The sequence below is a fragment of the Peromyscus californicus genome, unplaced genomic scaffold, assembly GCF_007827085.1.
Source record: "Peromyscus californicus insignis strain IS unplaced genomic scaffold, ASM782708v3 Scaffold_16__1_contigs__length_79575227, whole genome shotgun sequence".
NCBI classification, from domain to species: Eukaryota; Metazoa; Chordata; class Mammalia; order Rodentia; family Cricetidae; genus Peromyscus; species Peromyscus californicus.
Window position 1 is genome coordinate 17,094,546 of NW_026294458.1, and position 14,389 is coordinate 17,108,934.

At 38.9% G+C, this 14,389-nt stretch overlaps 1 protein-coding gene and 1 pseudogene across 17 annotated transcripts in view; one reads left to right on the forward strand and one right to left on the reverse strand.

The window, feature by feature from the left end:
• Positions 1–14,389, forward strand: part of Dlg1 (discs large MAGUK scaffold protein 1) — a 207,644-nt gene that overhangs the window by 133,575 nt on the left and 59,680 nt on the right. For all 17 annotated transcript variants that reach the window (XM_052740547.1, XM_052740550.1, XM_052740551.1 and 14 more), the window contains one exon: positions 2,438–2,582. In XM_052740547.1, the coding sequence (XP_052596507.1) occupies positions 2,438–2,582 (145 nt within the window). The remainder of the gene's footprint in view (positions 1–2,437; positions 2,583–14,389) is intronic.
• On the reverse strand, positions 4,399–13,728 carry LOC128111633 (nucleoporin Nup37-like; annotated as a pseudogene).

Here is a 14,389-nt window from a genome sequence, read left to right on the forward strand (position 1 = left end):
AAAAAGGTTGATTTGGCTTACACTAGCATCACCAAAGAAAGTCAGGACAGGAACTCACACAGGGCAGGAATCTGGAGGCAGGAGCTGATGGCTGTGGAGGGGTGCTGCTTACTGGCTTGCTTCCCATGGCTTGCTCAGCCTGCTTTCTTATAGAACTCAGGACCACCAGCCCAGGGGTAGCTCTACCCACCATGGGCTGGGTCCTCCCGCATCAATCACTAATTAAGAAAATACCTTACAGCTGGATCTTATGAAGGCGTTTTCTCAATTGAGTTTCCCTCCTTTCAGATGACTCTAACAGTGTCGAGTTGACACAAAACCATCCAGCACAACATGTCAGACATGTTAACATTTTCACAAGTGTGGGTCACATCAGCCATGCCTAATCCTAATCAAAGTAGACTGAGAGAATGGTAACGGTTAGGAGACAGAATGAGGGCAAAAATAGCCAGGGCAGTGTACGATCAAGCCTAGTGACGTGAGGACCCAGATAAGTTTGTGAAGCCGTAAAATGGGTGTAGTAGAGTGGTAATTATGTCATTTCCACTTGGAGTGTTATAAATAATTATGGTAGGAAGAATTGCTATGTGCTTCTATACAAAGTTTTATTGACTAGTAAGCATGGGTTTTATTGGCTCATTGGGTATTCTGTTAGTAACATTACTAAGCCACAAAGGTACCACCCTACTGTTTTCTAGACACTTGTAACTTTTCAACATTAGCACTTGGCAGTGGGCAAAGGGAAGGAGCGGGACTCTCTGCGCTCACTTCTTGTCCTGTAGTGGAATTGCCAGTCTTTCCCTAACCAGTAGTACAAGCAGTAGTTCCACCACAAGTACACACTTGCCAGTATAAACAGCCTCACAGATCCACTCAATTTTTCTCATTTCGTACTTCTTTTTTATTCTGTATATGTGTGTGTGAGTACAGGTGCCAGCTCAGGATTCCCTTGCCCCTTCTTGAGGCAGGGTCGCCCTTGTTTTTGTTGCTGTGCTGCATACCCCAGGCTAGCTTCCCGCTGAGTCCCCTGGGTCTGTCTGCCTCCGTCATTAGGACTGCTGGCATTGCAGATGTATAGCACCACGGCTGGTTGTTTGAGTCCAGGGATCTAACTCAGGTTGTCAGGATTGTGCAACTAGTTCTTTTACCCGCTTAGCCATCTCTCCAGCCCTCAATTTTATTTTTTATTGCTTTCTTGTTGTTTGTCCAGAACCAGTACTGTTGGCATGAAGCCAATAACCTGTGTTGATTTTCAGAAGCAACAGACTTGCATTCTATCTAAATAAACTCTAATTGAAGCCTTTATTCTCACAATTACACTGAACTTACACGATTTTGAAGCCTCATTTTTAATTGACATAACCTGGTGCGTGACAGACCATCATTCTCCAAACACTTTTTGTATTTCGCATAATTAGCCTCTAATTTGATACTTTTCTTTATCTCACTGTCACTGGTTCTCTCTCCTTTCTTACAAACATTAAGATGTGCATTCTGTGTTTTGTTAGTACTTACTCCCAAGGTCATTGTTTAATGTAAATCAAGACTCTTTGATAAAGGTCAAATAACTTTGCTCAAGTCTAAACTTGGAGATCATCTTCTTTCCTAACGCACATTGAATACCTCAGTATATCTTGTCAGCTCTTATGTTCCATATCTAACACTAAAGAAGAAAATAAGCTAACACAACATTTAATGACAGAATGTCAGGGTATTTGCGCATAGTTGTACAAATTGGGCAGTACTTAATAGTAATAGCTTACTTTAGTTTGTGGGGGTTTTTCGTTTAGTTTTTTTGTTTGGTTGGGTTTTGTTTTGTTTTGTTTTGAGACGGGGGTTTCTCTGTGTAGTTTTGGTGCCTGTCCTGGATCTGGCTCTGTGGACCAGGTTGGCCTTGAACTCACAGAGATCCGCCTGGCTCTGCCTCCAGAGTGCTGGGATTAAAGGCGTGCGCCACCATCGCCCAGCTTTAGTTTGTCTTTTAACCCTGTCTCTCCCTAAAAGAATTTACTACATCCCTAAATGTCTTCTGAGTGAGAGAAAGTTGAGGCTGTGGAAAAGGAGCTAGAATTAAAATGTCTATTTCTTGAACATATGTAAACAATTTCCTTGTATCATAGAATGATTGGCATTTTTTCTTTCCACACATCTTTGTTTTCCTTAAATTACTTTCTCATATCCCATATCTTTTGGGTAATTATTTTCAACTAAAAATCAGGCCGGGCGGTGGTGGCGCACGCCTTTAATCCCAGCACTTGGGAGGCAGAGGCAGGCGGTTCTCTGTGAGTTCGAGGCCAGCCTGGTCTCCAAAGCGAGTTCCAGGAAAGGCGCAAAGCTACACAGAGAAACCCTGTCTCAAAAAAACAACAACAAAAAAAAAAAATTAGAAAGCATATGGAAATGTCTTCAAATATTATCTCTTGGTATTTTCTTATAGGTGAATAGTGTATGTTTAGAAGAAGTTACTCATGAAGAAGCAGTAACTGCCTTAAAGAATACATCTGATTTTGTTTATTTGAAAGTGGCAAAACCAACAAGTATGTATATAAATGATGGCTATGCACCTCCTGACATCACTAACTGTAAGTGTGTTAGCTTAAGGCTGCCTAAATTTGTCTTATTTTTACAAATATGTCCTTTATAATGTTACCAGTATACTGTAATAAAAAAGAGTAGACATCATAAAAATACTATATATTGTTAAGGAGATGGGAGATAGGAGGATCGGGATGGTGAAAATAACTTCAGGCCAATCCGTGCTATAGACTGTCTCAAAAGGAAAGAAGAAAATGGCTGACGAGATGTCTCCAAGTTTGGTTCCCAGTGCCCTCTTAGGTGGTCCACAACCACCTGTAACTCCAGCTCCAGGGATCTAGTGCCCTCTTCTGTCCTCCTCAGGCCCCTGCACAAGTGTCCGCAAACACATATGCACATAATTAAAAATAAAATCTTTTTTAAGAACATAAGTATTTTAAGAGAACTATTAATCATTTAATCTGATAGTTTTTTTAAGAATCTATTAAGTCATAATCTTTATAATAAAATTAGTTTTCACCTTGATTTTTAAGCTTTTCTATAAATAACAGTTACTAAAGGTATTTTAAATAATGCATATTCATGTTACGTGCTTTAAGCACAGAAATAAACAAGTAGCTTATTCTGTGTATGGGCAAATTAATTCTGATGCTCCTGGTTGGTTCATTGACTGCTTTGAGAAGCACTGACTTTAATGTAAATGAGTTATTTTCTTAATGATGTCCAGCCTTTCTAATCAACAGATGTGTACTTCTTTTTGACAAAGAAAATGCCTTGCTACTTACTTGTAATTTTTGTATGTCCTTGATCTTGTGTATAAACTTCACATAGGGACTCTGATGTGTTTATTTACAACTTAAACTACAATCTGGCTTCTTGTTTCAGGCATCAGTCTCATTTTGAATGTTGTCTCTTTAGGACAGCCATGTGTACATTTGGGACAGCTCTTCTACAAGTTGATAATTGATGTCCTAATTTTAATCAAACATGTATTACAAATAGCCAGGTTACTACCTAGAAAAACATTAAACAGAAAAGTATTTTTATGAAATTAGCCCTTTTGTGATAATGACATGGTATTTTTAAGTGGAAGAGGTAATCCTAGAGAAGAGTAAGTAATGATGACTGTTGTTGGTTATGTGAGTTTGGTGGAATGTTGAGCTGTTTCTTTTTGTTCTCATTTCCTGTCTGTTAATGAACTGAGAGAACATGATGAGAAAATTGTAGTTCACCTTGGGTAGCACAGCTTTGTGTTTTATTACCATTCCCCATCTCAGGCAATTGCAGTCATGAATTTTGGGTATACTTACAAATTATATTTATTAAGTATGTAAAAACATGAATAATTTATTTTGTGGGGTTTTTTTTTTTAAGCATTTCAATCTATTTTTAATAAGTAATTTTTGCCTTCCTAAGCCCTTGTCAGACCTTGCATTCAGCTTACTGCCTATTCCCTGTATTATAATCATCTTGAGTCTCCCTTACAGATCTGGCTTTATTCGTTGAATACTTACATGATCTTTCTTGCAGCATTTATTCACATTGCCATTCTTAGAGATGACAGAAAGCTGCACTAACTCATGTACACCCTGGCTCTCTGCTGTCTTGATTTCTTGCTTTCTCTTCTGCCCTCCACTTCAGCTTGAGTTTGTAAGTCCTTCTGATACTTCAGATCCTTTCAGAGATTGTCAGTACCTTCACCACCTTTAACAATTAAAGCATTCACAGCTATCAGTTCAGTCACTTCTCTTACCGGTTCCACCTCATTTGACCTTGGGTGATGCAACTTCATTTCTTCGCCTCCTTATAGCTCTGTTTTCCCAATGGGTTTTTTTGTTGGTTTGTTTTGGTTTGGGGGGGGGGTTGTTTTTTGTTGTTTTTCAAGACAGGATTTCTCTGTGTAGTTTTGGTGCTGTCCTGGAACTCACTCTGTAGCCCAGGCTGGCCTCGAACTCACGGAGATCCGCTTGGCTCTGCCTCCTGAGTGCTGGGATTAAAGGTATGCGCCACCGCTGCCCGGCTCCTAATGGGTTGTTAAGCTCAGGCTTTACTGTTTGTTGGTGATACTCACGTCTGTACACCTCCAGTTCTTTGACTCTTCTTTCCAACGGTGTTTCAACCAACTGTCCTCTCCCTCACCGCAGAACATAGCTGGACATTTGAAAGTACAGTGAGTGATAAGGAAGTTCTCTTCTGGGAGATTGAGGAGTAAATGTAAAGTAAAAGAAGTGAGAGAAGAATGGTCAGTGAGAGAATGACTAGGAAAAAGTACCAGGCAAGACTGGGCTCCCTTGGTCAAGAGTGGAGAGGTGGCATTAAATTGTCTAGTTCTTAAAGAGAACCTTGTGTCTCTGTGTGTGTATTTATTACTTTGTTATATGTAGATATTTTAGATCTACTACTCCTTCTTCAATTTCTGTTTGTACTCTTGTAACTTGCTGCTTTTACTTACCTTAAAGGTATGTGGGGTCTGTGTGGTCATATCATTTTGGTGGTTTGTTTTCTTGTTGAGTGCTGTGTAGTATTCTGTTATATGAACATACAGCAGATTTTCTGTTTTACTGCTGGGTCATTTTCAGTTTTGATTGAGAAGGAATATGGCTGCCATGGCTGGTTTTGCACATCTTTTTTTTTTTTTTTCTCACCATCATTGTTTGTTTTAGACAGAGTTGTGCTATATAACCCAGACTGGCCTCAAACTCATGCTTCTCCTGCCTCAGCCTCCTTGGTTCTGATTTGTGTATATGCCACCATGCCCAGTTTACATATTTTTCTTGAACATACACCCCATTTCTCTTAGAGTGACATTGCTGTGTTATAGAGCTCCCAGTGAGTTTAGGGTGGTATGGCCATGGACAAATTAGCAAAGTATGTGAAACACTTTATAGTCTGGGTTTTTGCATCTTCAACTTTTGGGATCATTAGTCTTTATTACTTATATGTGGTAATGGATATGTATTGAGTTATGCATTAATCATTTTCATACTGATCTTATTATTTTTCCTGGTGACCAGAAAAGGCAAAAATTTTACATTATCTAAAAGAAATCAGTATTTTCTAGGTAATTAATGAATAATAATCACTTTCGTGTGATTATTGCTTTGACTGATATCTTTTATGCCATTCAGTTAAGCTCTACTTGTTTATGCGTGTGCTTGCATATGTGCACGTAGGTGTACATATGAGGCTACTAGTCATTGTCAGGTGTCTCCTCTCACTTTCTGCCCTGCCTTTTGAGGGTCTCTCACTGAATCTGGAACTCAAAGATTCATCTAAGCCAGCAGGCCAGTGAGCCCCAGGTATTCACTTCTCTCCCGTCCTTCCTGCCCCTACAGCTTTGGTTGCAGACCCAAACACAGCTGTTCTCTGTGTGGTGGGATCTGAACTCAGGTCCTCATCTTGCACAGCAAGCGCTGTATTGACTGGGCGTCTCTCCAGCCTGGACATTTTTACTGATTTGAAGGAGGGCTTGTGAATTAAAGAAATTGCAACTATCTCCACCTAGTTTGTTTGTTTGTTTGTTTTTCTTTTTCTTTTTTGGTTTTTTGAGACAGGGTTTCTCTGTAGCTTTGGTGCCTGTCCTGGATCTTGCTCTATAGCCCAGGCTGGCCTCGAATTCACAGAGATCCGCCTGGCTCTGCCTCCCAAGTGCTGGGATTAAAGGCGTGTGCCACCACCACCTGGCTGTTTTACTTTTTTTCTGTTCCTACTTATTTTTGAATAAAATTTTATATTTTAATCAAATTACTTGAACAATTTTTGAACAATTTTTTGACTATTTTACTTAACAGAAGAGACAACTGAGATATTTCTAGAGTTTATGGTATATTTGGTATTAAAATAAGAAATTGGACAGAATACTAAAATCACGAAGTATAAGATCAAAAATACAGAGAAATTTTTATTTTATATTTTGGTCACCCAAAACAGCCACTTGTGATAGCCTCCAACTGCACGTAGTGGAAAAGACCAGCTCCAGCAGCTACAGAACTAGCGAGGACAGGCTCAGCTTGCCCTCAGTGATGTATTTGAAACTGATCTATCACTTTACTAGGATGACCAGTGGCTGCAAACAAGTGTTCACTAATTGCAGACCACCTAAAATAAGTGTGCTTGCTCTGTGTGAACAGGGCTAGTCTCTTGAGGGTAGCTGTACAAAATAAAATGCCAAATTAGCCAGTAACTTTCTGCAAGAGCACCAACTTTTAAAGTTATGCTTTAAGCACCAGTCTATTTGACTGAAGAGACTTTGGGGCCTAGATCATAAAGCAAGATTGTTTCATTCTTCTTTACAACCATAGCTTAACAGCCTCCTGGGTATGCCGCACTCATAAGGAGAATGAAGAAGAAAATGGCCTATCTGCTTTTCCTTCCAAGCCCCAAACCCTGCAGGAGTGGCCATCACTTACCCTTGCAATTTCATAGCTTTCTTTGGGATGGAACACCAAATTATTCATGAAATCTGGCTGGCCCTCCAAAATCTTGCATTCATTTTTATCTTGAAGATCACAAGTAAATAATCTAATCTTCATATCAGCAGCTGAAGTACAAAGTTTGATTACTGGAAGCAAGAAATCGAGTTTGGTCTCTTGCCCACAGGCTAGCCATCATGTGTTGTTGGTAATTGTTGCTCTTTTGGGATTCCCGCCAACTAGCTCCCAAATAAATCACACACGGAGGGAGGCTTATTCTTAATTATAAATGTCCAGCCTTAGCTTGGTTTTCTTGCCAGCTTTTCTTAACTTAGATTACCCCATCTTCCTTTTGCCTCTGGGTGTTTTCCTTTTATTACTTCTTAAATCTTACTTTCACTCTTACTCCATGGCTGGCTGGGTGGCTGGGTGGCTGAGTGGCTGGCCCCTAGCATACTCCTCTCCTTTTTCTCTTGCTCTTCTCCTCCCAGATTTCTCCTTCTGTTTATTCTCTCTGCCCGCCAGCCCCACCTGTCCTTTCTCCTGCCTCTCTATTGAGCATTCAGCTCTTTACTAGACCGTCAGGTGTTTTAGACAGGCAAAGGAACACAGCTTCACAGAGTTAAACAAATGCAACGTAAAAGAATACAACACATCTTTGCATCATTAAACAGATATAACACACCTTAAACTAATATTCTGCAGCAGTCATGTGAAGTGTTCAGTGTTTTATGCTGAATTTCTTCCATTCTATTTTTCCCTCCTGGAATGTTCCATGCCGATAACCACATAATTACTGCCACCATACACAGCTAGAGTTCCTGAATTCCCCCTCCACCACTTGCACACAATCTTTACAAGCCACAGTGTAGGCAGCATTTCTTGTGACTTCTGTTTGGTCCTATATATCAAACTTGAGGCCTTAAAAGAACCCAAAAGCCTCCTATTAGATGTCAGGAAGTGACCTGAGCACTGATCTTGACGTGGCAGCTGCTGCTCACACCATCCCTAGAGAAGTTTGCATTTTTGTTTTTTCCATGATTTCATTCTTTAAGGGCTCATTGAGATCATTTCCCACCCTATGGTCATGTTAGGGAACTTAAAAGCTTCACAGTTTATCTGTAGCCTCTAAGCCTGATGTCTTTTGATTCAGTTTTTGTAGGTAATATATTTATTTCAGACAGATACCCCAGTGATCCAGCATTATTTACTAAACAGATTATGATTCTTTTTTAAATAATTATGAACATTTGTTAAGCACCAAAGGTATACAGCAATGATTGCTGCACAATTATTGATACAATTTCTTGCTATTAAGCTTACAGTCTAAAATACAAGAATATTATCAACCTGCACCAAAATTTCTTGAGCTTGGAATTAGCTACTTTGGCAAATGAATGAGGCAAAATGACCTATTTCTGGTTATTTTGAAGGCTTTGAACATGACACACACACACAAAAGAATACTTTCTGTGTATCCATTTTTTTCTATTATATTAGGATGACTAATGACAAAAGGGTACTTAGAATTTTGATAAGCACAATGAATTATTTCATATTTCCCTTAGAAATTGAGACAGAGATGATCACTGGCAAATGTCAGCAGCCAGTGAAACCCCACAACAAACAGGCACTAGACCAAATCTTTGTCATTGTCCCACTTAACCTCTCCACCATCTTCTTCCACTCTAAGGGCTCCAGTGACACACCCCCGTGAGATGAAGTATATAATTACCAAGTCAGACTTGCAGGAATATTCCTGTCTGAATATGTCTGAGCAGAGACAGCAGTGGACACTCTAGTTATGCAGTGACATGTGAGACATGTAAGCAAGGCAGTCAGGCTCAGGCCGTGGACCTCTAAAGTGATGAGGGAAGCATGTGAATGCTTGCTTTTCTGTTCCCTGTTTCTAGTGAGGAGTGTAAAAACTCCTGGAGAGATGGCTCAGCGGTTAAGAGCACTGGCTACTCTTCCAAAGGACCTAAGTTCAATTCCCAGCAACCACATGGTGGCTCACAACCATCTGTAATGAGATCTGGTGCCCTCTTCTGGTCTGCAGGCATACATGCAGCAGAACACTGTATACATAATAATTTTAGGGGGAAAAAACAGTATCAAGAGCCTAGATTACAAATTCTACTTGCCTAAATGCATGTATAATACTTCATAAATACTTTTAAGGTGTTCACTTCTTGTCATTACTAGCTGACAAAGGCACACTGAAGAAATTTTGGTTCTTATTGTCAAATGCAAAGACAATTTTAAGCTGCTAAACAAACACAAAGCATGTATTATTTTTAATCACAATTTTTAATCCCAAAAGAATATTAAGAAATGAAATAATTGATTCCAGGTTAGTTATCTGAAAACAGAAATGTATCCCATAATGTGCATAACTGAATTTTTTAAAAACTCATGATTACACACATTTTAATGGCAGAGTAATAGCATCCTGAAATATCCTTTTTTGTGTATATGTGTGAGTATGTATGTATATATGTGCATGTGGAGGCCAGATGTCAGTCTTGGGTGTCAGTCATTTCTCAGGAGCCATCCACCTTGCTGCATTTGAGAAAGGGTTTTCCCCTAGGATCTGGGGCTTACCAATTAGACTGGGTTGAGTCCAGGGATCTGTTTGCCTCCAGGTTCAAACTCAGGCCCCAAGGCTGGTATGACAAGTACTTTATGGACTGAGCACTTTCCTAGGCCCCTAAGATAGCCTTTATGGCAGAACAATATACTAGTGTTGTTGTTTGTGGGGATGTTTTGGGGGACAGCATCTCACATTGTAAGCTAGGCTTGGCCTCCAACCCATGGCAATTTTCCTGCCTCAGCCTCCCAAGTGCTGAGATTACAAATGTGAGTCACATATCCAGCAATATTTGTAATGCTATCTTGGTAACTTGTTAGCAGCAGAAACATTTTTAAAATGTTCATACTTTTGCATATTAAGTTTATACAAAAAGAGTAGTCCAGACATGTCAGGATAAAATTTTTTAAAAAATAGTACTCACTGATTTTTACCTAAATTTAAAATTCTTACTACCTTCTTTCAGTCTGAAAGTATCATTTATGTCTTTTCACTCTTTTATAGTAAATAAGACCAAATTATGAAATTTGAAATGAAAAAACCTAAAACACATATCAGCATCATTCTAATAAGAGGACAGGAATTAATTTCCATTGGCTTCCTGAGAAGAGGATTTTTCAAGTTTATATCAGTGGTGAATGATTCTCAATTATAAATCTCAGTCCAAGTTTTTTTTTTTATTTAATATTATATGAAACCTTTAGAATTCCTGATTAGAGGATGCAGTTTCTAAGGCAAGGCAAGTTAGATTATGTATGAAGCATAGATATTAACACAAAGGTAATATGACATGCACAGCCCCTTTTTATTGAAACAAGGTTTTAATATGTATGTACCAGGTGTTTTTGTTGTTGTTGTTGTTTTCTTTTTTCTTTTTGGGCCACCAACCAGCTCCCAAATCATTACACAGAGACTTGTTCTTAGTTTTGAATGCTCAGCCTAGTTTAAGCACATTTCTGGCTAGCTCTTTTAACTTAAATTAACCTGTTTCTCTCTATCTACCTTTTACCTTGGGACTTACTACTTTCTTTTGTATATCTTCTTTCACTGCTTCTCTATGTTTGTCTGTCTGGCATCTGCCAGGCTTCTTGCCCTGGTGTCTTCTCATTCTCCTCCTCCTCCTTCCCAGCCTAGATTTCTCCTATCTAGTCTCTTTCCCCTCCAGCCCTGCCTGTCCTTTCACTGCTTAGCTAGGCTGTTCAGCTCTTCATTTGACCAGTCAGGTGCCTTAGGCAGGCAAGGTGAAACAAATGCAGCACATCTTTACAGAATTAAACACACATCCTTACATTGTTAAACAAATGCGGCATCATTGCCTAGTTAAAATAATATTCCACAACATATGTAGCCCTGGCTGGCCTAGGACTCACAGAGATCTGTCTGCCTCTTAGATTAGGATTCTTACCACTGAGTTTGTTGGTGATTTTATTACATATTAAGGGAATACATGAATAGTTCTAATTCTAGGCTCTTTATTGATGTATTTATCAATCCTCTTGGCAACAGCACATTCTCTGTGTTAGTGACTTTATAATACATGTTGATTTCTGTTTGTATGTCTTTCAGCTTTATTTTCAAGATTTTTTTAAGTCTTCTTTGAAGTTCTTGGATGATTTTTAAAATGAAAATCAATGTTGGAGCTATGGCGATGGCTCAGTGGGAAAGTGCTAGTTATTCAAGCGTGAGGGTCTGAGTTCAAATGCACAATACCACAGAAAAGCCAGGCAACCTCAGTGTTGGGAAAGCAGAAATAACAGGATCCTGTCAGAAGGATCCTGCTGCAGCCAGTCCAGCCTAATGGCCAGCTCCAAGTTCAGTGAGCCCAAACACTGAGGTCAAGTAAAGAAAGGTACCCTGTAGGCAGAAGTTTCTCTCCCATCTGCCTGTTCCCAAATACCCAGCAGCCGCTTCCCAAATAATTGATTCTGAGGCTTAATATAATTTATAAATGCTTAACCAATAGCTTAGACTTATTACTATCTCTTACACTTAAATTAACCCATAATTCTCATCTGTGTTTAGCCACATGACTCGGAACCTTTTCTCAGTGCAGCATTCTTATCTTGCTTCCTCTGCGTCTGGCTGGCGACTGACTCCTTTACTCCATCTTCCTCCTTCCCAGCATTCTCAGTTTGGCTTTCCCACCGAACTGCCCGCCCAGCTACCAGCCAATCAGTGTTTTATTAAACCAGTTCAAGTGGCAAATCTTTACAGTGTGTAAGAGCATTATCCCACAGCAGTACGCAGTGTCAACTCCTGACCTCTATGTGCGCGCGCGTGCGCGCACACACACACACACACACACACACACACACACACACACACACACACACACCGTTAGACTTGTGCATGCACCATATACAGACAGATATACAAATAGAGCCAAGCTTAGGTTTCTCGCACCTGTAATCTCATCACTTAGGAGGTTGAGGCAAGAAGATCTGAGGTTCAGAGTTAGCCTGGCAATAGGGTAAGACCCTTGCTGAAACAACAAAAAAGAAAAGACTAGAAAACTACAGTGCAGTTTTTCAAGAACTGAAAATTGAGTCATTCATGAGTGTGATATCTTTGTCTCAGTTACACAGATATTTTTAAATTTATCTGAGTAGTGTTTTGTAGAACAATAGAGATTTTATAATTGTTTTTGTTACATTTAGTCCAAGATACTGGATAACCTTGATACCCAGTCTATTATAAATGATACTGCTTTTTAAATGTTTCTTGTTTTTATTAATATGTAGAAACATGGCTGGCTTCTTTATGTTGATTATATAATTAATATTGCTAAGTTCATTAAAAGTACCTTAGATTATTTTGTAAAAGTCTGTGTATTCAACCATGTGATTTGTGTATAAAATTCAGTTTTTCTTTATTTTTTTCCCTGTTCTCTGAACATTTATTTCCTTTGTTTGTGTGATGACTGACATAACCTCCAGGTCAGTGTTACAAAATGACAGAGGCTGGACAGATAGCTCAGCAATTAAGATCATTGGCTGCTTTTCTAGAGGACCTGGGTTCATTTCTCAGCACCCACAGGCTCACAACCATCTGTAACTCCAGTTCCAGGGGAACTGACACCTTCTTCTGACCTCTGCAGGCACCAGGCACACACATGGTACCCAGACATACATGCTAGCAAAGTACCCATACACATAAAATAATTAAATTCTAAAAAGAAAAGAAAAGACAATGCATATCACTGCCACAGTCTCAATCTATGAAAATAGCATCTTGCCAGGACTTTGGTAGATTCCCATTATCTGGTTAAAAAAGCAAATTTTTATTCCGGATTTATAGAGTTTATTTTGTAAATTTGTAAAATGCACAAATGTTTTATTTGCAGAGAGTTTCTCTTTTATTCTTTTAACATGATAAATTATATTGATACTGTAGTTTATCAATGAATTCATCTGTATAGACTTGGAATTTTTTGTTGGAAAGATTTTAGTTCTTAATTCAGTTAACTTGGTAAATAAGAGACTATCCGTGTTTTCTGTCGTTTTCTGTAGAAAAGAGAACTAGATCACATTGGATTTAAGAGGTGTTTGTCCACGACTGGGGGAGAGGGAGTTTCTAGAAAAGAGCAGATGTCAAAGGTAGCAGCAAACAGCTGATTTACTGGATAGTGAAAAACCTTTTGGCAAGAACACTGAAAAAAAAAAATGATGTTTATGGAAGTTGTCTGTGAACCTTAGGAATTGGAAAGGCACAACCAATATTTTTAATTTGATGGTCCACACCTTTAATCCCAGCACTCGGGATGCAGAAGCAGGCCTGGTCAACAGAGCGAGTTCTAGAATAGCCAGAGCTACACAGAGAAGCTCTGTCCTGAAAAACAAAGCAAAACAAGATGGGAACTTAAGTACGGTGTACAGGGATAAAAGTATGCCTGTTACTAATGACAAAGCCCACCATCATCCCTGACCACCACCGGGGTTCCAGCACCACCGTGATGACACTTTCCTAGCTTCTCCCTGTCAGCTTACATTCTCCTGTTAGACTCACGATCTCGCTCCAGTTTCTTCTCCCTGTCAGCTTACATTCTCTCCTGTTAGACTCACGATCTCGCTCCAGTTTCTTCTCCCTGTCAGCTTACATTCTCCTGTTAGACTCACGATCTCGCTCCAGTTTCTTCTCCCTGTCACTTGAAGTTCTGCTACTTTTTGTCCACACCTGTAGGTCTTGGGTCATTGGTTTTGATATTTCATGATAGGAAATTGGATTTCTTTGTTCCATCATTTCTCTGTGAGATCTTGTTATGTAAGATTTCAAGTATAAAAATAGCAGTGTTTTTTCTGATCTTTCTTTGGGTTAATTGATTGAAAGGAACCCAAATGTTTAGTCCTAACTGTCTGATAGAATGACATGTGAGGTTAAAGGTTCAAATGTTCACTGCATAAAGGTACACTTTAAATCTAGCAGGGGAAAGATACATTTTTTATTTTGACATTTAATAGAATTTTTATTGTTCAGTTTTGTGGTTATTAGTTTGGATTTTTGTTCCATATAAACAGAATAATACAGCAACGAAACTTGACAGTCAAAAATCAATAAACATACATATATATATATATATATATATATATATATAATATATATCACCCAATAAACATACATACATATATATATCACCCAGGAAGGACTTTGGACTTCAAAGTTGAGAACCATTGGTAGGAAGTTCTTTGGTGAAAATATGAAAGACTATCTTATTATACCAGTAGATGTCTCTGGTTATATTGCCAGGAGACATCACACACTCTTAGCTTTTTGTATGGTATAGAGACATATAGATGCTGCTTCCTTTTTAGTAGAGTATGCATTTTCTCCTTATACCATAGAGTTCAGTTATTTC